At 41.3% G+C, this 27,026-nt stretch overlaps 1 protein-coding gene across 1 annotated transcript; it reads right to left on the bottom strand.

Annotated features, from left to right (window-relative positions):
• Positions 1-855: 855 nt before the first annotated feature.
• LOC120561432 (transcription termination factor 1-like) lies at positions 856-27,026 on the bottom strand. Its single transcript, XM_039804553.1, is given in 12 exon segments — positions 856-1,311; positions 3,669-3,754; positions 7,308-7,373; positions 7,644-7,733; positions 10,823-11,015; positions 12,631-12,755; positions 13,291-13,369; positions 13,499-13,684; positions 14,142-14,266; positions 19,095-19,641; positions 19,644-19,788; positions 26,926-27,026. Coding segments are annotated over 11 exon segments (1,842 nt in total). The 5' UTR covers positions 19,768-19,788; positions 26,926-27,026; the 3' UTR covers positions 856-1,090.

Raw genomic sequence — 27,026 nt, 5'->3', positions numbered from 1 at the left:
CCCCAATCGTTTGTTTAAGTAACACAACACATTATAATTACACACATTTTAAGATTAACTAGAATCTGTGGTAAGAGATTGCTGGCGTAAAAAGCTCGCTGACCGCACTCTCACTCACACACACCTGGCATTAGGAAGAGGGGAACTGCAGGCCCTGGAGCTCTGTCCAGGCAGCGGCGTTTGGTAGTCATTCGCCCATAAAGCGGTGACTTTGCACGGGTATGAAGTGCTGTGGGCTGCTAGCCTTGACGGAGCTCAATCAAGCTCACAGCAGGCCGGGGTCTGTGAAGGAAGGCAGGCCAGGCGGCGAGGCAGCTACACAGGCAGCACCAGCCTCTGAACTCCGACACACGGTCGGAGAAAATCTGCAATTAGCCATCCATTTCGTAAAACGGCCCATATTTGAGCTTTACATGGTTGATTTCTCGCATAAAAAAGTTTCAGAAGTGAATTTTGTAATGGAATAGCAGAGATCTGCGTGACCTAGATTCAGAAGACTACCTGATCTCAGGTCAGTGGTGTAGCCTATGTAAATGTTGGGGCGTGACCGTTCTCTTAATACACCCATGGGCTGACAAAGGTTCCGGTTTTTGGGAGGTTGCCGTCAACTTCCAGCTTTGTTGAGATTCGCCCGTTTTCAGCACCAGTTTCAAAATATGAGATTTTCATAGTAAAGGGGTGTCAATGGGATTTTGAGCTTCTATGTATGTCCTATTTACCCACCGAACTGTCGTTATTCAACTATGACAGGGTAAAATCGGTTTTGCATTCTGTCACCCCTTTAACAGCAGGGCGTACTGTCCCTTTAAATCTTCTTCAACAGCAGGGCGTACTGTCCCTTTAAATCATCTTTAATCACCTTCTGATCAGTCATATGGGTCACTGCAGGACGGCTTTCTTTCATCTTTTATCAAAATTTACAAAACATTTCATCACACAGTTACAAAACTCATCAGGCCTTCAAAATAAAGTAGTAATCCACTTCCTGTCCAGATCAGTGATGTCACAGGTGTCTGTGTTCAGTCCGAGCTCTGACAGCCAATCACACTAAAGAAAGGGAGGGGCCTGCTGCGTCCTGATTGGTTGTCAGCTAACTGTTGTCCAGCTCCCGGAAGTCGTCTGCGTCCTCGCTGTTCTCCGAGGGGAAGATGTGAGACAGGAGGTAGCGCTTCTCCCCCTGCGCCTCCTCTCTCCCCCTACTCCCCCCCTCCTCCCCCTCCCCCTCCTCCTCCTCCTCCTCCTCCTCCTCCTCTCTCTTCAGTCTCTCCTTTAGGATCGGAGCCACTCTCTGATGCAGGAAGTCAATGATCTCTGGAACAACAGACAGACAGACAGACATGTTAGAGAGACAGACAGACAGGTTAGGGAGACACACAGACAGACAGAGTTTGTGTCTCTTCTCTCCTCTCTCTCTCTCTCTCTCTCTCTATCTCTATCTCTCTCCTCTCTCTCTCTCCTCTCCTCTTTCTCTCTCTCTCTCTCTCCTTTCTCTTCCTCTCTTTCTCTCCTCTCTCTCTCCTCTCCTCTCTTTTTCTCTCTCTCCTCTTTCCTCTCTTTCTCTTTCTCTCTCTCTCCTCTCTTTTTTTTTTTTTTTTTTTTCTTTTTTTTTTTTTTTTTTTTTTTTTTTTTTTTTTTTTTTTTTTTTTTTCTCTCCTCTCTCCTCTCCCTCTCCTCTTTCTCTCTCCTCCTCCCCTCCTCTCTGTCTCTTCTCATGTCTCTCTGTCTCTCTCTCTCCTCTCTTCTCTCCTCTTCCTCTTTCTCTTTTTTTTTTTTTTTTTTTTTTTTTTCTCTCTTTCCTCTCCTCTTCTCTTCTCTTCCCTTCTCCCTTTCCTCTCCTCCTCTCTCTCTTCTTTGTTTTTCTTGTTCTTTTTTTGTGTTTTGTGTGTGTTTTGTTTGTTTGTGTGTGTGTGTGTGTGTGTGTTTTGTGTGTTTGTTGTGTGTGTGTGTGTTTGTGTGTGTGTTTTTGTGTGTTTGTGTGTGGTTTTTCTTTTTTTTTTTCTTTTTTTTTCTCTCTCTCCTTCTCTCTCTCTCTCTCATCTCTCTCTTTCTCATATTTTATTCTACTCTTTCTCAGCTCTCTCTTCTCTCTCTATAATATGTACTGTATATATTCTTCTATATCCTTCTTCTTCTTTATGTATACACTTATGTAGTATATTTATGTATATGTGTAATATGCTGTGTGTTTATGTATTGTATATGTATTTATGTATTTTGTGTTGGTTTTGTGTGTTTTTTTTTTTTTTTGTGTTGTATATATATGTATATGTGTATATTGTATATGTGGTTTTTTCTTGTATATATATATATATATGTATGTATATATATGTTTTATATATATGTATATATGTTATATTATATGTGTTTTATATAGAGTTGGACGGTGGGGGCCGGTGTAGGTAGGAGACGGAGTCCATGGGAGGCTTAGCGGTGAGCCTGGCCTGGCTGGCTCGCCTGGCTGGAGCCAGCAGTTTTTTGAGAATTAGGGGAATGCAATGCTACGCGCCCACGGCCGACAGAGCGTGCATCGCCCGCGGACGATGTAGTTACATTTTGCAACATGGCATCATGACTTTGCATAAATATACCGCCACCTTCATGGCGTGTTTTGTATGCACGCATTTTCAGCTATCCGTGTATGCCTGTATACAGCTGATGTAAACCCATACCCACCCGTGGCCTGCCGCCGCGTTGGTGCTTATCAGCGAGCAGCGCGGACGTACTATCGCGGAACAACGTCCACAAGCCTGTAAAAATAAATGGTTGGGTTTAGGAAAAGAACACAGGGAAAGGCTTTAGTAACAAAACAGTGACAAAAACACGGAAAATAACGACAAAAACACACTTAGGAAAACAATAAATGGTTGGGTTTAGGAAAGAAACATTGGGTAAGGCTTATTAAAAAAAAAAAATTTAAAAATAAACTGCTGAAAAATCGCCACACGCGGGACGCGAACCCGGCTCTCCCGGGTGAAAGTCCTTAGTCAATCCCCCGTTCCTTTATACTACTCGCTACGGCGGAAATTGACTCGCAATGTAGGTCAATGGCGGCCGATTTGCGTTGATATGCACGCAAAAATGCGATTATGCGTCTTGATAACACGCAAAAACGGAATACAAATACGCAAATTCATGAGATCAGTCTGCATTTTGAAATGCGTGAAAAAGCCTCGGAATCTGAACTGAAAACAACGTTTACAAGCAAACGCATTTACAAAAAATAACTCATAACAGGTTTGAATATTAAGGGCTGGCTAATATTCGTTCGAATATTATTTTTTTTAATATTCGAATGATATTCGAATAACGATGTTCGGAGTCAAAGCCCTAATAAATAATAAGAAAAGTGTTGATAAAGTTGATAAAAGGGGATGTAACGGATTAAAATGGATATAAATGTGAAAGATTACAACCAGTTGAGATGAAACTATGATGCAGAGATGCTGTTTTATGAACTTTTTTTGACACCGTTTTCATGAGTTGAGGTAAGGTTACATCTCTAGTTATTATATTACCTTTAGTTATATTGATTCTTCTCTGTCTCATGTCTGATTAGATCACAATATATCTTCTTATTAATGATTCAAACTATACAGTTTAAAAAACCTGATGAAGTAAAGTAGTACTACCTGATAAAGTAGTACCTGATAAAGTACTGCAGTACTAACCTCCGTAGGATAAACTGGTCCAGTTGGGAACTCTGGAAACTTTGAGTCTGTGGAAAGTCTTCTGAACGCACATCGGAGTCACGTCACTGAAACACACAAACACACACACACACACACACACACACAGGAACACATTAGTACTACTGCTACAGGGACACTTTATACTGTAACACACTGAATAATAACAATGTCTTTCTGTGAAAGTAACAACACATGAATGTTACTAGGGCTGGGTACCCTTCAAATACTACTCTACGTACTACAGTACCAACACATACTACTCTACGTACTACAGTACCAACACATACTACTCTACGTATTACAGTACCAACACATACTACTCTACGTATTACAGTACCAACACATACTACTCTACACCAACACCAGTAGTGGAGATAGCTGGGTGCTTGGGTGCGGCCCCCCAGGGCCCCTGAAACGCTGCCAATCTTGCGTCACTTGACACATTGCAGATTATTAGCTGAAAGAAGCTAATTACTGCATATGATCTCACGTTGTGATAATCCAGCTCTTCTTATCAAACATACACACATATACACATATATATAAAAATAATAGAGCCATGTCAGTTATATAGTGTGGCACTGATTGAGCTCTCTTGGCCTGTTCAGCACCATCGCTGTCCATCAGCTGTCGCTGCCCGTGGTGCTGAAACATTTTTTCTTGACTGGCAAACTATTTTCTTTGTTCGGCAATACAAACTCCGTCAAAACGTGTCTTTTCTTTGTGTTTTATTTCACTTATAGGCTTACTTGGCTCAACAAGTGACATATTATAACATTCATCATATATTTAAACTTTTTTTTTTAAAGGTTTTAATTTTAAAATAACTTGGTAGCAGAGGACCCCATGATGAAGCTCTGCCACTGCCAACACATACTACTCTACGTACTACAGTACCAACACATACTACTCTACATACTACAATACCAACACATACTACTCTACGTACTACAATACCAACACATACTACTCTACACCAACACATACTACTCTACGTACTACAGTACCAACACATACTACACTACACCAACACCTACTACTCTACGTACTACAGTACCAACACATACTACTCTACACCAACACATACTACTCTACACCAACACCTACTACTCTACGTACTACAGTACCAACACATACTACTCTACACCAACACATACTACTCTACACCAACACCTACTACTCTAGGTACTACAGTACCAACCCATACTACTCTACACCAACACATACTACTCTACGTACTACAGTACCAACACATACTACTCTACACCAACACATACTACTCTACGTACTACAGTACCAACACATACTACTCTACACCAACACATACTACTCTACACCAACACCTACTACTCTACGTACTACAGTACCAACACATACTACTCTACACCAACACATACTACTCTATACCAACACATACTACTCTACGTACTACAGTACCAACAGTGTGACTGTGATACCGGTTCCTAAACGCTACTTTTTTAGATATTAATGTCATAAAACAAAAAGAAGTGACATCATCACATTACGGAACTAATCTTAGTGTTAATGTTCCAGCTCCTTCTGTGTGAGAGTCTCTATGACTGAGTGAGAGTTTCTACGACTGTGTGAGTGTCTCTGTGACTGTGTGAGAGTCTCTGTGACTGTGTGAGTGTCTCTACGACTGTGTGAGAGTCTCTGTGACTGAGTGAGAGTCTCTACGACTGTGTGAGAGTCTCTGTGACTGTGTGAGAGTCTCTATGACTGTGTGAGAGTCTCTATGACTGTGTGAGAGTCTCTATGACTGTGTGAGAGTCTCTACGACTGAGTGAGAGTCTCTACGACTGAGTGAGTCTCTGTGACTGTGTGAGAGTCTCTATGACTGTGTGAGAGTCTCTATGACTGTGTGAGAGTCTCTACGACTGAGTGAGAGTCTCTGTGACTGTGTGAGAGTCTCTATGACTGTGTGAGAGTCTCTACGACTGAGTAAGAGTCTCTATGACTGTGTGAGAGTCTCTACGACTGAGTGAGAGTCTCTGTGACTGTGTGAGAGTCTCTATGACTGTGTGAGAGTCTCTGTGACTGAGTGAGAGTCTCTATGACTGTGTGAGAGTCTCTGTGACTGAGTGAGAGTCTCTATGACTGTGTGAGAGTCTCTACGACTGAGTGAGAGTCTCTACGACTGTGTGAGAGTCTCTATGACTGTGTGAGAGTCTCTATGACTGTGTGAGAGTCTCTACGACTGAGTGAGAGTCTCTACGACTGTGTGAGAGTCTCTGTGACTGAGTGAGAGTCTCTATGACTGAGTGACAGTCTCTGTAAGGACTCAAAGGAAATATGTTCGGTCTCATATGATTTTATCTCGATCGATATACAGCTTAAGCGATAAACGCTGATGGAAACGTTATTGGCCGAATAAATAATGAATTGCGATGAAGTTTTAGGTCATTTTATGGTTGCAACCCGCTACAAAATAAAGAAGAAGTTTTAGTTCATTTCCACCCAGTATTTCCTCTCTGTCTGCACACATGGCGGGCGTCAACAAAGACAGATGGAAGTGGACGATGGTCTACCACAGCCTGTAGTCCGATTGGTGGCCAGCCCTTTCTAAAATCCCTGCAGCCTTCAGCAGGGGGTCTAATCGGGATGGGAGTCCCGTCTATTGCGCCATACACCTGTGGCCGAAGGTGCGCTCTGGAGTTACGCAGAGTTACGGTAAACACACCGGTGCACGGTGGTTGTGCTGACTCCAAACGTTTTGTCTACCACTCTGTACTCTGCACATGAAGCCAGTTTGTAGAGCGCAATGGCGATACGCTTCTCGTTTGGAACCGGAGGGCGATAGCTTACGACATCTGGGGAAAGGGATGGGCCAATAAAATCACACAACAGGTCAAATGTTGTCTTGGTCATCCGAAAATGCTTCAACCAAAGGGTTTCCGTGAAGTGTCTCTGAAACACGATCTCCCAGAACTGTTTGGAGCGCTGCTGTTTCCACACCACAGGCCGCCTCCGTTGTCGTCGGGCATTTATGTGCATCTGCATCATCATAGCAATGTGTTGATAGCGTCGTTGTTTTCTTATTATAGCTTGATATGTCGCTATCAGCTGGCACATAAGCACTATTACAACTGGTGCAATATTGATCATTTGTTGGTAGAGGGCGAGATCCATTTTGTCTAGCAAAACTTTGTTCGCAAATGTTGAATCTTGTGCGATTCAGTGCGAAAATTAATGGAAACACCTTAAAATGTCTCAAATCAGTTCAATATACCAATTTGACCGCAAAACAGCATGTGACGTCATCACGCAACAGGTTTTTATTCACTTTAAAGCTGTTGGATGGAAACACACTTTCACCAGCTTTATTCACATGAGTTTTTTTTACCGAACTTCAGATAATTCGATTGACAAGTGGATGGAAACTTAGCTTCTGATGCAGATGAGATTTACTCCTTAGGGACTGAATGACGAGGACTTTTTTCAGTCTAGAGGCAGTTCGGTCAGAGCCGACCGAGCCGAACGTCTGAGACCGACGGCAGACGTAGTATTACAGTGGTTTGACCTTATGGTTTGACCTTATGGTTTGACATTATGGTTTGACCTTATGGTTTGACCTTTGACCTTACGGTTTGACCTTACCCAACAGCCTGAGCAACGTCGTCCCAGTCGATGTCGGCCATGTCGTCCACACGCATGTTGAACAGCCTGAAACACAGGATTATTATTGTTACTACATTATTATTACATAAACTGGGAAATCATTCCTTTGTTAGAAAACTTGATTTAATCTGTAATTAATGACATTAATTATCAGTCCAAGTTGTTTTTAAGGTAAATAAACACTTTGACTGAATTAAAGAATCAGGTATCCCTATACTTTGGCATGTGAGTTATATCCTGTTTCCTTCAAAATAAAACCTGTCCACTGTTGTTGGGATTTTATTTTGAAAGCATGTGTGTGTCATGTGACCTTACGTGTTGATGAGGAGGATTTTAGCCTCGAGTCCTCCAGGTCCTCTGTTAAAGGTGACCGGGGAACCGAGTCTGTACTTCAGCAGAGAGAACCTGCAAATACATCATTATTATTATTATTATTATTATTATTATTATTATTATTATTATTATTATTATTATCAATATTATTATAATAATAATAATTATTATTTTATTATTATTATTATTATTATTATTATTATTATTATTATATAACCACTTCAGCAGAGAGACCTGAACCAGTGAAGACCTTTTGATGTTTTGGGGTGTTTTACGTGGGAAAAAGCACCACAAGTGATGAAAACATTTGAAAAGGTGATAAAACATTTGGGGAAAAAAAACATATAAAAAGGGATAAAAAAAAGTCTAGTGTTGTTATCTGCTGAACTGACCACTTGATTCAGCACTGGCCCCAGGACCGGGTCTGTTGGGTTGGGTTGTATTGTGTACGTTATGTTGGGTTATTTGTGTGTGTGTGTGTGTGTGTGTGTGTGTGTGTGTGTGTGTGTGTGTGTGTGTGTGTGTGTGTGTGTGTGTGTGTGTGTGTGTGTGTGTGTGTGCAGGGCTCTAGAGTGCGACCAATTTGGTCGCAAATGCAACCAAACTGTGTAAGGGTGTGACTAAGAGGTTTCCCAGGTCGCACCGGTGCACCTAACGTCCTCGCATCCGCTGCCTCTCCACGAACGAAGCGATGTCGTTTATATGGATATGTTTAATGTTGCGTTACATGACCCATTCCTTCTGGAAAGCCGTGCCTGTGTTTGGATCTCTCCTCCACACAGCCCCCCCCCAATTCACTCACACAGCTCCAACATGGAGAGACGCAGCGCCTCCGATCCAAACTGCTGACATTCATCTACAGTTTTACATTCACCCCCAACCGGCCCGTCAGACACCGCCTACCAAGAGTCTGGGTCTGCTGAGGTTTCTTCCTAAAAGGGAGTTTTTCCTCGCCACTGTCGCAACAGCCACTGCTAATGCTTGCACTTGAGGGAATTACTGTAATTGTTGGGGTTTTGGTCTAGACCTACTCTATCTGTAAAGTGTCTCGAGATAACTCTTGTTATGATTTGATACTATAAATAAAATTGATTAACACAGATTATTAACACAGCTGTATATTAAGTATGAGAGGAAACCTGTATTATTAACACAGCTGTATATTAAGTATGAGAGGAAACCTGTATTATTAACACAGCTGTATATTAAGTATGAGAGGAAAACCTGTATTATTAACACAGCTGTATATTAAGTATGAGAGGAAACCTGTATTATTAACACAGCTGTATATTAAGTATGAGAGGAAACCTGTATTATTAACACAGCTGTATATTAAGTATGAGAGGAAACCTGTATTATTAACACAGCTGTATATTAAGTATGAGAGGAAACCTGTATTGGTATCAGTGTTTCCGCTGGTACTCTCAATAACAGATGCTTGTTGAGTAATGGCGTGTGAGACGGAGCCTGCTGGATCATAGTTCATAAAAATGCAGCCAGTGATGATTCAGACATTTCATAGCCTACACAAGACGGGTAACGTTCTCTTAATACACCGGTGGTGTCACGCCGCTGACCTGCCAAAGCGCATTCGCCCCGTGCTGGACCCGTTCATAATGAGTCAGCCGTCACTCTGGGAGGAGCATAGCTACGTTTCAGTCCGTCGCACTCTCCCTACCCTGTCTCCCTTTGTCTCCCCCTCTGTCTCCCTCTGTCTCCCCCTCTGTCTCCCTCTGTCTCCCCCTCTGTCTCACCATCTGTCTCCCTCTGTCTCCCCCTCTCTCCCTCTGTCTCCCCCTCTGTCTCACCATCTGTCTCCCTCTGTCTCACCATCTGTCTCCCCTCTCTCCCTCTGTCTCTGTCTCTCTCCCCTCTGTCTCCCCTCTGTCTCACCATCTCTCCCCTGTCTCCCCTCTGTCTCACCATCTGTCTCCCTCTGTTCTCCCTCTGTCTCCCTCTCTCTCCCCTTCTGTCTCCCCCTCTGTCTCCCCTCTGTCTCCCCTCTCTCCCTCTGTCTCTCTTCCTCTTGTCTCCCCTGTCTCCCTCTGTCTTCCTCTGTCTTCTCTCTCCCTCTCTCCCTCTGTCTCCCTATGTCTTTCGGTCTTTTTTTTTTTTTTTTAAGATTTCGGCCTTTATTTTGATAGGACAGCTGAAGACATGGGGGGGGGGGGAATGACATACAGGAAAGGGCCGCAGGTCGGAGTCAAACCTCTATATTTACCAACTGAGCTATCCGGGCATCCTCTTTCTCTTTTAATCAGTCTGTTATTGTTGTTGAAAACAAGTGAAGGAGCTTTCTCAGAGATATATATATATATATTTTAATATATCCCAAGCTATTTATTTTAGATAACTTTCATTTACATGTGTTGCAGCTGTATCTTTTTAAACTGGTAAAGGAAACACTGTCTTTGCATTTTATTTTAATCACAACTGTTTTAATAAAAGAGCTTGTGAAAAGTGGCTTTGACTTATAACTGAATATTTAGCCCACTTTGTCAAAAAAAACGTGTATCACCATTCAGCGCTAATGGCGAAGTGAAGAAAAATTTGGGACCTAAATAAAAAAAGTTAGGTGCACCAGTGCAACCAAGGCAAAAAGCTAGCCCTGGTGTGTGTGTGTGTGTGTCTGTGTGTGTGTGTCTCTGTGTGTCTGTGTGTTTGAGAGAAAGAGAGAAAGAGAGAGAGAGAGAGAGAGAGAGAGAGAGTGAGTGTGTGTGTGTGTGGAAATACATTATTATTATTATTATTATTATTATTATTATTATTATATAACCACTTCAGCAGAGAGACCTGAACCAGTGAAGACCTTTTGATGTTTTGGGGTGTTTTACGTGGGAAAAAGCACCACAAGTGATGAAAACATTTGAAAAGGTGATAAAACATTTGGGAAAAAAACATATAAAAGGGATAAAAAAAAGTCTAGTGTTGTTATCTGCTGAACTGACCACTTGATTCAGCACTGGCCCCAGGATCGGGTCTGTTGGGCTGGGTTGTATTGTGTACGTTATGTTGGGTTATTTGTGTGTGTTTGTGTGTGAGAGTATGAGTATGAGTGTGAGTGAGTGAGTGAGTGTGTATGCGAGTGAGTGAGTGAGTGAGTGAGTGTGTATGCGAGTGAGTGAGTGAGTGTGAGTGTGTGTGTGTGTGTGTGTGATTACCATTTGAGTCGGCACTGGGTCCAGGACCGGGTCCCGACCTGCTGGCTGATGTTTTTCAAGGGCAGGTTGTTACACAGCTGGTCTCTGGTCAAACCAGGACCAGGACTCTGCTGGACCAGATCCTCCAGGTAAGCCTTCATAGCCCGCTTCAACCGGGACTCTTCTTCTGGACTCCAGGACCCCCGTCCCTCAGCTGACGGGACAAAAACAATGAATATATGTTCAATATATATCCAGGTAACACACACCTCGCCCTGCAGCGGGAGAGGGAAAAACACATAAATATACATAGAAATATATCCAATATATAACCCTAACCCCAGCCACACAGGCATATACATATCCATGTAAACACACAAACAGTTCACATCAACTACAACTAACAATATATAACCCTAACCGAAATAAAGTGTTACAGACAGCCAAAAAAACATTAAAAATGTCGATAAAAAAGAAAAGAAAGAAAAGGTCAAAAGAAGCCTTAGAAGTGTGGAGAAGGAAGTTGTAACTCATGTAGATATTCTATATCTATGGTAACTCATTGATAAATAAAGGTGTGTGTAGTGTTGTAACTCATTGATAAATAAAGGTGTGTGTAGTGTTGTAACTCATTGATAAATAAAGGTGTGTGTAGGGTTGTAACTGATAAATAAAGGTGTGTGTAGGGTTGTAACTGATAAATAAAGGTGTGTGTAGTGTTGTAACTCATTGATAAATAAAGGTGTGTGTAGTGTTGTAACTCATTGATAAATAAAGGTGTGTGTAGGGTTGTAACTGATAAATAAAGGTGTGTGTAGGGTTGTAAGTAGGGCTGCAGCTATCGATTCTTTTTGTAATCGATTAATCTAGCACTTTATCGATCGATTAATCGGATAATTTTTTTTTTGGCGTTTTTAAACAACCCAAACTAGGGAAAAAAGCAATAGTTTCGGAAAAAGCAGCATTTGTATTGCCTACATTGCTTACAATATCATCTCTCAAAAAACTAAACATATTAAGTGCATTTAAGTGCCATATTACATTGTTTTTAAAGATTTGTTTTTAAAATGATATCAACCTCAAACTAAGGCATACATTAAACATACACAAACATTACATTAAGTTGTGCAACTTAACTTTCAGAACTACAAGTTTCAACCTGAGACTGATGTATACAGTAGGCCTATATGTAAATATTAGTTATACTCAACCTATTTTCATTTATATATTTAATTATAATGTCACACAGCTCTGTTACACTTATGCTATTAGATCGTTGATCAGCTGTTTCTCCGTGGAGAGAGAGAGAGAGAGAGAGAGAGAGAGAGAGAGAGAGAGAGAGAGATGCGCAACAATCAGCAGTTTTTCCGAAGGGATAGCCAACGCGTCAGCTCTTTAGATCAGATCGTGGTCACCACTACGGATTTTCTTGTCTTTGTGTTTGGTGTAGTTCTATCGTCCATACGACTCTGTGATTTACTTTAGTCGGTCCTCTTCGTGGAATGGATGATTAAGTTAGACTCCATGTTTTCTATTGAGATGCTAAAGCACTGACGTCGTGCTATTATCGTGGTAAGCTTGTTTGATTTTGCAGTAGACACACAGTACAGAGTTTTAGTTTTAATTACGTTTGAACTGATTCCAAACTTCGGACCCTTTCTTCTGTACTTTGTGCGTCAGCGATACAACGTTGGTAACATTGATTTAACGAAGCTTCGAGGCAAGTCATTTTGCATCGAGGATTTTTTGTAATCGAATTATTCGAGTTATTCGAGGAATCGTTTCAGCCCTAGTTGTAAGAGGAGCTGAGAGAAGGTGTCGGTGTTTACCGATGTGGGCGAAGCGTTTCTGTAAGGCAAATATGCTGCGGTCCATCTTCTCAGCGATCTTCTTCCAGTCGTTACCATGGAGATTTTGTAACTTCGTCAGAGAATGCACCTCCTCCTCCGAGAACCTAAACGAGGACGCAGAGAGAACACGGACAGGAAGTTCCACAGGGAGAACACGAACAAACAGGAAGTTCCACAGGGAGAACTTTGAAGTCCAGTTCAGACCAAAGATTGAGGACGAGAGAGTAAACTTTAGTCTCCGGTCTGCAGCGTTCTGAAAGCTGCCAGTTTCCACCAATCAGATGAGACGGTGGATCATCTCCATAGAAACCACTCTCTGTAGCTGGATGCAGATGGAAATTAGCATTAGCTAACTCTGGTACAAAACATCTTTTCGTAAGATTAATGTATTTTGTACATTGTCCCTGACAAATAAACTAATTAAATAAATAAATAAATAAAAATCTTAAACTATAAAACTCTAAACCAGCCTCTGGAGACTGGACCAGCTGACTTCTCTATCAGCTCTTGAAACAGGAGACGTCTCTTACGTAGTTTGGTCTCGTCGTGAGTCTTTGGTCTGAACAGGATTACCCCTCCGTGTAGAGGACACAGTTTAGGGTTTAGGGTTTAGGTTTAGGGTTAAAGACAGATACTGACTGTCCCATGTTGTTCCTTTCGTCAAACATCTTCTTGACTCTCATGTTAACCTGATGACAAGTACGAGGAATCCCCTCAGCTGGAGAGAGAGAGACAGACAGACAGGTCAGAGAGACAGACAGGTTAAACAGAAACACAGGTGGGATAGACGACAGTATTATGTATATATATATTAGATGAATATTTTAGTGAGTTAATGTTTACGTACCGATCCTCTCCAGGAAGTGATGTTGTACTCTCAGCTTCCTGATTTGTCGCTCCTGATCTTTGTATCTCTGAGGAAACAGAAGCTGATTGGCCGAGCTGATGCCCGTCAGAGCCAGAAAGTCAGCCACGTTCTTCCCGATCTGCACGTTCTCCTCCCGAGAGCACCGGCCCCAACGCAGAGACACACCTGCACGATTATTACACTTATTAGTATTAGTATTATTAATATTACACGTATTAGTATTAGTATTATTAATATTACACTTATTAGTATTAATATTATTATTATTACACGTATTAGTATTATTAATATTACACTTATTAGTATTAATATTAGTATTATTACACTAATTAGCATTATTATTATTAATATTACACTTATTAGTATTAGTATTATTAATATTACACTTATTAGTATTAATATTAGTATTATTATTACACTAATAGGGCTGTCATAACTGGCCAAAAAGGACGTTGGAATATTCGTTCTAAAAAAAACAGAGGTTCAAATATATTGGAATATCTATAAAAGGGCAAACCAGTATAAAAGGGAGACAGAACTCAAAGTATTACAGTAATAAAGTATGTTTTAACCTACCTGTATTACAGTAATAAAGTATTAAAGTATTAAAGTATTCATGTACCTTGCTGTTTGAAGTTCCTGAAGCGCTGCAGGTCGTATCTCAGCAGCTTCTTGACCTCATCGACTGATTTCTTCTTCACGTCCGGAACAAACTCCTGCAGCTCGTCCAATAGGGACGCTTCCACACTGACACACAGGAAGTAACACACAGGAAGTACAGGGTCAACACACAGTAAGTACAGGTTAACACACAGGAAGTACAGGTTAAAACACAGGAAGTAGAGGTTAACACTTGTTGCTGACAATGTATTTGAAGAAAGAAAGCAACTGAACATGAATGTGGTTAAATCTCAAAGAGACAGAAGCTGATTGGCTGGAATATAAATTGCATGCTGATCTCATTTGTAAGGGTGTGACGATTTAGATTTTGGCAGTTGATCTGTGTGGTCTATGTTATACTGTGACATAACATATGTAGCAATTGTAAATCACTTTGGATAAAAGCATCAGCTAAATGACCTGTAACTAACATGGCAGTTAATCTGTGTAATATATGTTATACTGGTCAGAAATAGTTTGTTAAAACACTAACATGGCAGTTAATCTGTGTAATATATGTTATACTGGTCAGAAATAGTTTGTTAAAACACTAACATGGCTGTTAATCTGTGTAATATATGTTATACTGTTCAGAAATAGTTTGTTAAAACACTAACATGGCTGTTAATCTGTGTAATATATGTTATACTGTTCAGAAATAGTTTGTTAAAACACTAACATGGCAGTTAATCTGTGTAATATATGTTATACTGTTCAGAAATAGTTTGTTAAAACACTAACATGGCAGTTAATCTGTGTAATATATGTTCTACTGGTCAGAAATAGTTTGTTAAAACACTAAAATGGCTGTTAATCTGTGTAATATATGTTCTACTGGTAAGAAATAGTTTGTTAAAACACTAACATGGCTGTTAATCTGTGTAATATATGTTATACTGGTCAGAAATAGTTTGTTAAAACACTAACATGGCTGTTAATCTGTGTAATATATGTTATACTGGTCAGAAATAGTTTGTTAAAACACTAACATGGAAGTTAATCTGTGTAATATATGTTATACTGTTCATAAATAGTTTGTTAAAACACTAACATGGCAGTTTATACTGGTCAGAAATAGTTTGTTAAAACACTAACATGGCAGTTAATCTGTGTAATATATGTTATACTGTTCAGAAATAGTTTGTTAAGACACTAACATGGCAGTTAATCTGTGTAATATATGTTCTACTGGTCAGAAATAGTTTGTTAAAACACTAACATGGCTGTTAATCTGTGTAATATATGTTATACTGGTCAGAAATAGTTTGTTAAAACACTAACATGGCTGTTAATCTGTGTAATATATGTTATACTGGTCAGAAATAGTTTGTTAAAACACTAACATGGCTGTTAATCTGTGTAATATATGTTATACTGGTCAGAAATAGTTTGTTAAAACACTAACATGGCAGTTAATCTGTGTAATATATGTTATACTGTTCAGAAATAGTTTGTTAAGACACTAACATGGCAGTTAATCTGTGTAATATATGTTATACTGGTCAGAAATAGTTTGTTAAAACACTAACATGGCTGTTAATCTGTGTAATATATGTTATACTGGTCAGAAATAGTTTGTTAAAACACTAACATGGCTGTTAATCTGTGTAATATATGTTACACTGGTCAGAAATAGTTTGTTAAAACACTAACATGGCTGTTAATCTGTGTAATATATGTTATACTGTTCATAAATAGTTTGTTAAAACACTAACATGGAAGTTAATCTGTGTAATATATGTTATACTGTTCAGAAATAGTTTGTTAAAACACTAACATGGCAGTTAATCTGTGTAATATATGTTATACTGTTCAGAAATAGTTTGTTAAAACACTAACATGGCTGTTAATCTGTGTAATATATGTTATACTGTTCAGAAATAGTTTGTTAAAACACTAACATGGCAGTTAATCTGTGTAATATATGTTATACTGGTCAGAAATAGTTTGTTAAAACACTAACATGGCAGTTAATCTGTGTAATATATGTTCTACTGGTCAGAAATAGTTTGTTAAAACACTAACATGGCTGTTAATCTGTGTAATATATGTTATACTGTTCAGAAATAGTTTGTTAAAACACTAACATGGCAGTTAATCTGTGTAATATATGTTATATTGTTCAGAAATAGTTTGTTAAAACACTAACATGGCAGCTAATCTGTGTAATATATGTTATACTGGTCAGAAATAGTTTGTTAAAACACTAACATGGCAGTTAATCTGTGTAATATATGTTCTACTGCTGTCGAAATAGTTTGTTAAAACACTAACATGGGCGTTAATCTGTGTAATATATGTTATACTGGTCAGAAATAGTTTGTTAAAACACTAACATGGCTGTTAATCTGTGTAATATATGTTATACTGGTCAGAAATAGTTTGTTAAAACACTAACATGGCTGTTAATCTGTGTAATATATGTTATACTGGTCAGAAATAGTTTGTTAAAACACTAACATGGCTGTTAATCTGTGTAATATATGTTATACTGGTCAGAAATAGTTTGTTAAAACACTAACATGGCAGTTAATCTGTGTAATATATGTTCTACTGGTCAGAAATAGTTTGTTAAGTTAATGTTGAGAGAAGACTGTGGACATGGCTATGACATGGCTGGGTTATTGTTTCTGTTTGTTTTGTTGTGAAGAAGACTGCAGTTAGAGAAGAGAAACTAGACGGCAGCTTATAGATAGAAGTTATAGTTACATTATTTTGTTAATAAATGTTTTAAATGTGAATATGCAGTGGTACATAGAGAACAAAGGTCAGGTATTATATTACATACAAGTTTAATAATGTCATAGCAACCTGAGCTTTAAAAAACATAAATGTAAAAATGGAGGATCAAACCGTGGACTTAGAATGGAGGATTAGGAGAATCGTGACCCCTCTAGTCATCTGTAGTTCTAATACAGATAATTAGGGCCCAAGCGCTGACAGCGGCGAAGGCCCTATTAAAACTGAAGGAATAATTAGGGCCCAAGCGCCGACAGCGGCGAAGGCCCTATTAAAACTGAAGGAATAATTAGGGCCGAGCGCTGACTGCGGCGAAGGCCCTATTGAAACTGAAGGAATTATTATTATTTCGTCAAATGAATTGCCTTTTTGAGGGGCTTAACATATTCAAAAACTCACCAAATTTGGCGGTCGCATCAAGTCTGGTGAAGATTTACGTATTTTAAGGGTTTCGCGAATAGCTGCCCAAAAATGGCTCGGTAGCGCCCCCTACAAAGTAAAAAAAATTGAGCCCCTGCAGTGCGTTTAACGTAGACTCACGAAACTTGGTAAACATTTGTAACATGTCAAGATGTACAAAAACCGTCATTGGAACCATACCCTAAACCCAACAGGAAGTCCTCCAATTTGATTTCAAAGTTCGAAATTAGTGCGATTTTGGCCATTTCCACATGTCGTACTTTAACGAACTCCTCCTAGAGATTTCATCCGATCAACTTCAAACTCGGTCTGTGCCATCTTAAGATGTTAAAGATGAAAAGTTGTTAAAAGAAAAACTTTTTGTCATAGGGCGTGGCAGTGGCAGGGCAGCAATTTTGTGCGTTTTACCGCCAAAACAGGAAGTGGGTGTAACTCGAGTGTACATTGTCCAACTGGCTCGAAACTTGTCACGATTCATAAGAGTCCAACCCTGAGGACAAATAAAGGCCGATATTTACTTAAAGTCATAGCGCCCCCTAGTGGCAACAGGAAGTAGGCCTAAAAGTCAAGGTGCTATACTTTAACGAACTCCTCCTAGAGATTTCATCCAATGGACTTCAAACTTGGTCTGTACCATCCCAACACCTTAACGATGAAAAGTTATTAAAAGAAAAACTTTTCATCAGACGGTGTGGGCGTGGCGTGGCGGCCATTTTGAGTGTTTAGCGATGAACAACAAAATTGTTGTCACTTGAGTGTACGTTGTCGTATCTGCCCGAAATTTCTCACGATTGACAAGGGTCCAGGCCTGAGGACACCTACAGGCCAAAGTTGACTTTTGGTCATAGCGTCCCCCGCTGGCAACATGAAATGCGCCTTATATGACAAACATCATCCGATTTGCATGAAACTCAGAATGTGTGGTCTACATGTGATTTCTGAGCCGCCCCCTATAATATGGCCACGCCCACTTACTCAGGCCCCGCCCCCTTTCATAACATTTGAACCGTTTAAGGTAGAGTCTTGTGTGAGGTGTCATTGAACTCAGCAGAGACTTCATTCTTCATTGGTGATAGTTTGGCCCGCCCCCTAAGCTTTAGCCACGCCCCCTTTTATAACTAATGACCCATTTGATGCAGACCCTTGTGTGAGATATCACTGAACTCAGCACAGACTTCCTTATTCACTGGTGATGGTTTGGCCCACCTCCTATGCTTAAGCCACCCCCCTTTCATAAAACCTTACCCATCTAAAGGTAGAGTCTTGTGTGAGGTATAATTGAACTCAGCAGAGAGTTCCTTTTTAATTGGTGATGGTTTGACCTGCCCCCTATGGTTAAGCCACGCCCCCTTTCATAACTTCTGACCCGTTTAAGGTAGTTTCTTATGTGAGGTATCATTGAACTCAGCACAGACTTCCTTTTTATTTGGTGATGGTTTGACCCGCCCCCTACGCTTTTGCCACGCCCCTTTTCACAGCTAATGAACCGTATGACGTAGAGTCTTGTGTGAGCTATCGTTGAACTCGGCAGGGAGTTCCCTTTTCATTGTTGACGATTTGCGGTACTTGAGTGCCGCGCGAATGCACGGTCGCAAGGAGCGGCGTCCGCCGGTAACCCCGACGCGCGCAGAGGCGCGAGGGCCCGTCCATCGCTGCTCGCAGCTTTAATTATATTTGGACGACAAAAGAAAGAAGCAACAGAATGAACCCGGTTACCCCCCTCTAATAATAATAATAATAATAATAATAAACTCACTGCTCTACTGCGGCTTCTCTCCTCTTCCCTACTCTTCCTCCCGTCTTCTTCTTCTGTGTCTCTCTCCTCCTCTCCTCTTTTCTTTTCTTCTTCTCTCCCACACTCTCATCTTCCTGTGACATCACTTCCTCCACTCTCCCAGCTGTCTTCTTCTTCTTCTTCTGGACGTCTGCCTCTCTGTGGTTCTGGGGTGTTGTTGCCATGGCGACACTCAGCCCGGTCTTGGCTTTCTTCTTCTCCTTTTTTTCTGTCACACTGGTTTCTATGACGACCTGCGTCTCCGTCTTCTTTTCCTTCTTCTTCTTCTTCTTCTTCTTCTTCTGGCTACTTTCATCTTCATCAACAGGAAGACTCTCCTCCTCTTCCTCCCTCTTCTTCTTCTTCTTCTTCTGGCTGCTTTCATCTTCATCAACAGGAAGACTCTCCTCCTCTTCCTCCCTCTTCTTCTTCTGGCTGCTTTCATCTTCATCAACAGGAAGACTCTCCTCTTCCTCCCTCTTCTTCTTTTTCTTCTTTTTCTTCTTCTTCTCTGTCTCCCTGGTCTCCATGACGACCTTTTTTTTTTTTTTTTTTTTTTTTTTTTTTTTTTTTTTTTTTTTTTCTTTGTGTCTGGTGTTGGGATGTCCAGCGGTGTGGGACAGCGCTCCATCTCCCTGGAGTCTGTCAACGTCATGACGACGGAGGGCTGGTTCTGCTGAACAACAAGAAATACTTTAGGTTAAAGGTTAGACAGACAGGTTAGAGAGACAGACAGACAGACAGGTTAAAGGTTAGAGAGACAGACAGGTTAGAGAGACAGACAGACCAGTAAGAGAAGCTGACTCAGCAGAAAAGAATTACTGAGTCGACAAGAAATACAGCCCCTCCCTCTGTATGCTCAGTAGGGGGTGAATCACCAGAGACCTCAAAATACGATATCATCACAATGCTTATGTCACGATACGATATCATCACGATGCTTAATGTCACGATACGATATCATCACGATGCTCAGGTCACGATACGGTATCATCACGATACTTATGTCATGATACGATATCATCACGATACAATATCATCATGATACTTATGTCACGATACGATACTTATGTCACGATACGATATCATCACGATGCTCAGGTCACGATACGATATCATCACGATACTTATGTCACGATACAATATCATCACGATACTTATGTCACGATACAATATCATCACGATACTTATGTCACGATACGATATTACTGCGATTTCAAACATATTGCAATATTCTGCGATATATTGCAATTACCTTTTTTTTCCCCCAATTTCAAATGATGTCCCCAAAAGGAAACTTCTGTCTGTCAACATCTGTTTTATCTAAAAAACTTATCACTTCAATTGTATTGCTGCAAAATGGGATTATCAAGCAGATAAACTGACCAACACATAATCATATATAATAATACATCCATACTTGGCGTCTGTGTATCGATACAGTATTGCCACAGAAAATATTGCGATTCTATGCTGTATCGATTTTTTCCCCCACCCCTACTGCTCAGCTATAAAAACTTTGTCTCGCTGACCCATTCTCTCAGACTGCCTCCTTCTACTTGCAAGAGAATAAAGAAAATAACTTAGATAGCGTGTCAGACAATGTTAATTTCCAGCTTCATCACCGAACACCAAAGAGATTTTCCACAACAATCCCCAGCCCTGTTCCTCGGTCCGCCGAGCTGCATCAGACGCTGTCCTCTGATTGGACGCAGACTTTCTGAAACCAGCGGCCGCTGCCGTCAGAGAGCCACAATACCCTGACCATAGACCTTTCTCACAGCAGACATGTTGACATGGCATAGTAGGAACAGCACAGGTGTATTAAACCATTAATGATGGCTGCATTCCACGTAGGAGAGGTCCTGGTATTAAACCATTAATGATGGCTGCATTCCACGTAGGACAGGTCCTGGTATTAAACCATTAATGATGGCTGCATTCCACGTAGGACAGGTCCTGGTATTAAACCATTAATGATGGCTGCATTCCACGTAGGACAGGTCCTGGTATTAAACCATTAATGATGGCTGCATTCCACGTAGGACAGGTCCTGGTATTAAACCATTAATGATGGCTGCATTTCACTTAGGAGAGACCCTGGTATTAAACCATTAATGATGGCTGCATTCCACTTAGGAGAGGTCCTGGTATTGTGCATGCTGACTCACTGAACTATTTTACTGGGACACTTGATGGAACTGAGCCATCGTTAAGGTTATACATTTCAGCTGTGCTTTTCCTACTATGACAAGTCAACATGTCTTCTGTGAAAAAGGTCCATTGTGGTAAATAAATACAGGTCACAAATGATCACATATTTACTGGAAATTATGTTTTAAATCAAACACGATTTATAGAATCGTCTTCTCCGTGTTTCTGTTCCTCCAGATTAAAGGAGAAATGACCCTAGGGGTTAATAACACATGGGTACCGAGTCACCGTTCTCTGGGACATGTTTTCATGCTAATCCAATGTGTTTTAGCGCTAACTGCTAATTAGCTTATAACGCTAGTCGTCGGGGCAGAGGGTAAGGTAAAAATAAACCTCTCTTTCTATACCACTAACTAGGCTCAACATAGCACCACACTTCCACGGTAGCATAACGAGGTCCCTACAGGTTAACACAAGCATGGAGGACTCTGTAAGTGTTCGTGGTTCCACTGGTTGTGACTGTTTTCCCAAGATGCCGCCTGCCTGTATACGTGAACGCTACTGTCTTTATAATCTATCTTTTTAATAAACTGTCTGTACACTTACAAAGTCCTCAATGCTTCAGTTTACATGTACTACTGCTCTGTACTTCACAGTACTACTGTACTTCAAAGTAGTACTGCTCTGTACTTCACAGTACTACTGACATTGGAATAGTTTTTTGGGAGGGTGTAACGCCTGTAAATGACTGATCGTTAAACACTCTCAGAGATATAAATATCAGCAGAGAACGGCACTTTAAAATCTAACTTTAAAATGTAACTTTATTCTTTTTATATTCAATCAATGTATTTACACTACCGGTCAAAGGTTTGGGGTCTCTTAGAAATGTCCATTCCAGACAGAATACCAGCTGAGATCAGTTGCATTGTTGTTTTAACCAGGGTAGCAGTTTTCAGATTACATTATGTACATAATTGCAAAAGGGTTCTCTAATGTTTTGTCAGTTAGCCTTTTTAAATGATATCAGATTAGTAAACAGAATGAGCCTTTGGACCATTGGATGAATGGTTGCTGATGATGGGCAATGTAGATATTACAATAAAGATCAGCCACGTCTTTCTACAATAGTCGAGATCCCTTTTACAATTATGTACATAATGTAATCTGTATATATATATATATATACAGATTACATTATGCACATAATGTAATCTGAAAACTGCTGCCCTGATTAATAAAACAATGCAACTGATTGTACATACAACTCTAATATCATTTCTAACACAGTTAGAGATGATTTCCTTCCATTTGTTTTAAACTTAACAATTAGTTTGAACTAGGGGTGGGAATCACCAGAGGCCTCACGATACGATATCATCACGATACTTATGTCACGATACAATATTATTGCGATTTTAAACATATTACAATATTCTGCGATATATTGCAATTTATTACCTTTTTTCCAACTTCAAATTTTTCCCAGTTTGAAATGATTTTGTCAACATTTGTTTTATCTAAAAAGATACATTTCTCTGTTTGCTCATCTCACTTCAATTGTATTGCTGCAAAATCAGATTGTCAAGCAGACAGACTGACCAACACATATATCATAAAAGATCGATACTTGGCGTCTGTGTATCGATACAGTATTGCCACGAAAAATATCGCGATACTATGCTATATCGATTTTTTCCCCCACCCCTTGTTTGAACTGAGAACACTTTATGTATTATTGTAGTTATATCACAGATTACCCCCCCATCCTGCAGCTGCAGTCCAGAGACCCCCCCCATCCTGCAGCTGCATCCAGAGAGACCCCTCAATCCTGCAGCGCTAGTCCAGAGAGCCCCCTCCATCCTGCAGCTGCATTCCAGAGACCCCCCATCCGGCAGCTGCATTCCAGAGACCTCCCCCCATCCTGCAGCTGTAGTCCAGAGATCCCCCCTCCATCCTGCAGCTGCATTCCAGAGACCCCCCCCATCCTGCAGCTGTAGTCCAGAGACCCCCTCCATCCTGCAGCTGTATCCAGAGACCCTCCATCCTCCCTGCAGCTGTAGTCCAGAGACCCCTCCATCCTGCAGCTGTAGTCCAGAGCCCCCCTCCATCCTGCAGCTGTAGTCCAGAGACCCCTCCCCATCCTGCAGCTGTAGTCCAGAGACCTCCCCGCATCCTGCAGCTGTAGTCCAGAGACCCCCCATCCTGCAGCTGTAGTCCAGAGACCCCCCCATCCTGCAGCTGTAGTCCAGAGACTCCCCCATCCTGCAGCTGTAGTCCAGAGACCTCCCCCATCCTGCAGCTGCAGTCCAGAGACCTCCCCCCCCATCCTGCAGCTGTAGTCCAGAGACCCCCCATCCTGCAGCTGTAGTCCAGAGACCCCCCATCCTGCAGCTGTAGTCCAGAGACCCAGAGATCCCCCCATCCTGCAGCTGTAGTCCAGAGAACCAGAGCCCCCCTCCATCCTGCAGCTGTAGTCCAGAGACCCCCCCCCCCATCTCACACCCTGATATTACCCATGATGCTTTGCGTCTGTTGGATAGCTTTGTGTTTTAAAACTTGTTTCTACCTCAGAGTGACTGATTGATTCCATTCATGAGTTTTATATTTATCTCTATATAATATCTGACATGTAATCCATTCATTTTGGAGTATGAGAAAAGTTCTTCTGTGCAGAAACAACGCATAGCAACAGACGTCGAACTATTGACATCCAGTGTTACAAAGTAACGCGTTACAGTAACGTAACTACTTTTTTCGGGAAAAAGTAAAGTAACGCGTTACTACTGAAAATTTGGTAACGAAATGTAGTTCCTTTTTCAATTCGGCGCAACGTTACTTTTCCCAGGGACAGATTTGACAGCGACACACTGCCCTCTCTGCTGCTCTCTCACCAGCTCCACGTGGTACGTGACAGAGGCTGGTAGTAGCAGAGCAATGCTGCAGCCAACGCTAGCTAACTTTTGAGAGCGTTTTTAGCTTCGTGGCTTTTTACTGGACGGCGCTCTGAGCGGAGAGCTATGTGACACATGCCCCTACATCGCTGAGGACATATATATATATATAGTTGACATTATACCGCTATATGACATTTAACCGAGCTGACATATCAACATCCTGGGAAGCAGCAGCAGTCTCTCTGTTTATATCTCTACAGCCCTCAGATCAGAGTACAGAAGTACTAGTAGTACAGTGGTGTAGTCTAATGTATTAGTAGTGGGTAGGGCTGCACAATTAATCAAATTTTAATCACGATTTTGGCTTCCCACGATCAAATTTGCGTGATCGAGCGATATTTAAAATGCGTCATTCCCTTCATAGAACAGTTTTTGCAAAGCCAATCTAGCGCTCCATAAACCACTGTCTTATCACATGTCTCCATGAGCCAATCAGAGCTGTTCCCTGCCTGCACCGCGCAGCTTAGTTTCTAGATGTAGACAGTCACAGAGGACAGAGTAACATGAGGAAAATTCCACAACAGGTAGCAGTCGGTAGTTTAGATTCTCGGCCCGAGCCCGAGCCCGACCCGAGCCGGGCCGTTATTTTCCGCCACTATCCTCGGGCCGAGCCGGGCCGGGCCGGACCCTTGATCAAGCATTTGTGTTTTTTTTTATCATTACTTTAGCCTAATTGGGTGGGGAGAAAGCTATGCCATAATCAGAACTAGTATCTATATAGGCTATATTTAGGCCAAAGTAGCCTAACAAATGTGTCCAAAAAGTTACACAAGTTGGACTACAGTTACAAAATGCAACATGTGTCATGCGCGGAGTCTCCTCCTCTTGCACGCATCACCCCGGGCCTGCGGGCTGTATTGTGGAGCTTAAGTGCAACATGGAGCTTGAGGATGTAAAGAAAAAAAGAAAAACGGGAGAATTACCTTTGAGCAAGTTTGGAGGAAATCGGAGGTATGGAGCCATTTTAAACAAGTCGTGGGTAGTGACAACATATGTGTCGGCTTTGTTGAGTGCATTAAGTGCGGCCGCTGTTCGTCTATGACAGCTGATAAAACGGAGAAGTCGATGATGAACAGACACATGAAGCAGTCTCGCCATGGCAGAAAAGATGATAGTCAACCTTCAACGTCCTCTTTTGTTACTTCTCCAAGCATAGGCTCCCCCTGAGGGCGAGGCAAGCCCTCACAGAGAAATACGTTGAGTTTTTTTTTTACGTTTCTTCATTCAGATCCATTAGCGATCCGTTCCATTCTGAATAAACAAACAGCGCAGTTTACATGCTTCACTTCTGTTGCATTATTCATTAAGATCATTTTAAACCGATTTCTGCAGTTCAAACAACTCTGAATTGTAGTTGAGAACGTCAGTCATAACGGCCCACGGATTAAAAAAGTGTCGGGTTGAAATCGGGCTCGGGCTCATAATTCCAGTTAATTTGTCGGGCCGGGCCGGGCTCGGACACAACGTGCACGGGCTCGGGCAGGGTCGGGCTTGATTTTTTGGGCCCGATCTAAGCTCTAGCAGTCGGTCATCATAAGCCGGTCACGATGTTTACCAGTTTACCAGTAAACGCAACGTTTTGTCCCGTCTGTGTTGTTTTTCAGACAACAGCAGTGACCGGTGCTAGTTTGTGTCTTTTAGCTCATAGCTTTAGCAGCAGACTGTTGGACGTCCCGCTGTTGGAATCCTACACACTACACTGTTTAGCAGTCAGCATTTTAGCCGTGTTTAATCCAGTTACTACTGTGGCTAACGGTAGGCTAACGTTACCTGCTGTGTAACGTGTTATTAGTGTTTACTGTGGCTAACGGTAGGCTAACGTTACCTGCTGTGTAACGTGTTATTAGTGTTTACTGTAGCTAACGGTAGGCTAACGTTACCTGCTGTGTAACGTGTTATTAGTGTTTACTGTGGCTAACGGTAGGCTAACGTTACCTGCTGTGTAACGTGTTATTAGTGTTTACTAGCGTGACATTCAGTGATGTTTATGTTGCCTCTAACGTGGGTTTCGGAGCATCAGAGCGCAACGCAGACATGTAAGTGGCAGTGTAATGAGCCACAGAAATCCGCGTAGCTATTTCGTCCGGTAGATACCAGGCACCACATGCGCCGTTAACGTGAACAGAAAATTGCGTTGCCTGTATCTTTCACGGCAAACATGCATGTGTGGAAAGCGGTCGCACAACAGCTGAAATGGCATACTCCTTCACAGTATCCTTCAATAAAGGAGGAATGTAGCACAATATGGATGTATTAGTAGGAATGTAGCATATGGATGTATTAGTAGGAATGTAGCACAATATGGATGTAAAAGCAATTATAATTATATAATTATGTGACAATAAAATTTGTTTTGGCTAAAATCAACAAATAATCGTGACCTCAATATTGATCAAAATAATCGTGATTATCATTTTGGCCATAATCGTGCAGCCCTAGTGGGTCTACTGTAGTCTAATGTATAGTGGGTCTACTGTAGTCTAATGTATTAGTAGTGGGTCTACTGTACCATTACCATGCTGTTTACTATACCATGTACTGTAGTGGGTATACTGGTATAGGTATACTGTACCATGTAGTACTGTCCCACATTAGTAGACCCCACCTCTGTTAGTACGACGTCCACTGGCGGCGCATTGCGTATTACGGAGCTGATTTACCGTTAATACATGTTTTAATGTTTCTATATTTTAATATCTTACCGTCTCGGACTATCCTCTGCGACTGCACGCGGGCTGGAAGGCGGCACGCTGCTTGTTTACTTCCTGCTCTCTATCTGCGCATGCGCAGGGCGCCTCAAAGA

This window comes from Perca fluviatilis, chromosome 6 (assembly GCF_010015445.1).
Source record: "Perca fluviatilis chromosome 6, GENO_Pfluv_1.0, whole genome shotgun sequence".
NCBI classification, from domain to species: domain Eukaryota; kingdom Metazoa; phylum Chordata; class Actinopteri; order Perciformes; family Percidae; genus Perca; species Perca fluviatilis.
The sequence above is the reverse complement of the archived record's forward strand: the minus strand, read 5'-3'. Positions and strand labels throughout refer to the sequence as shown.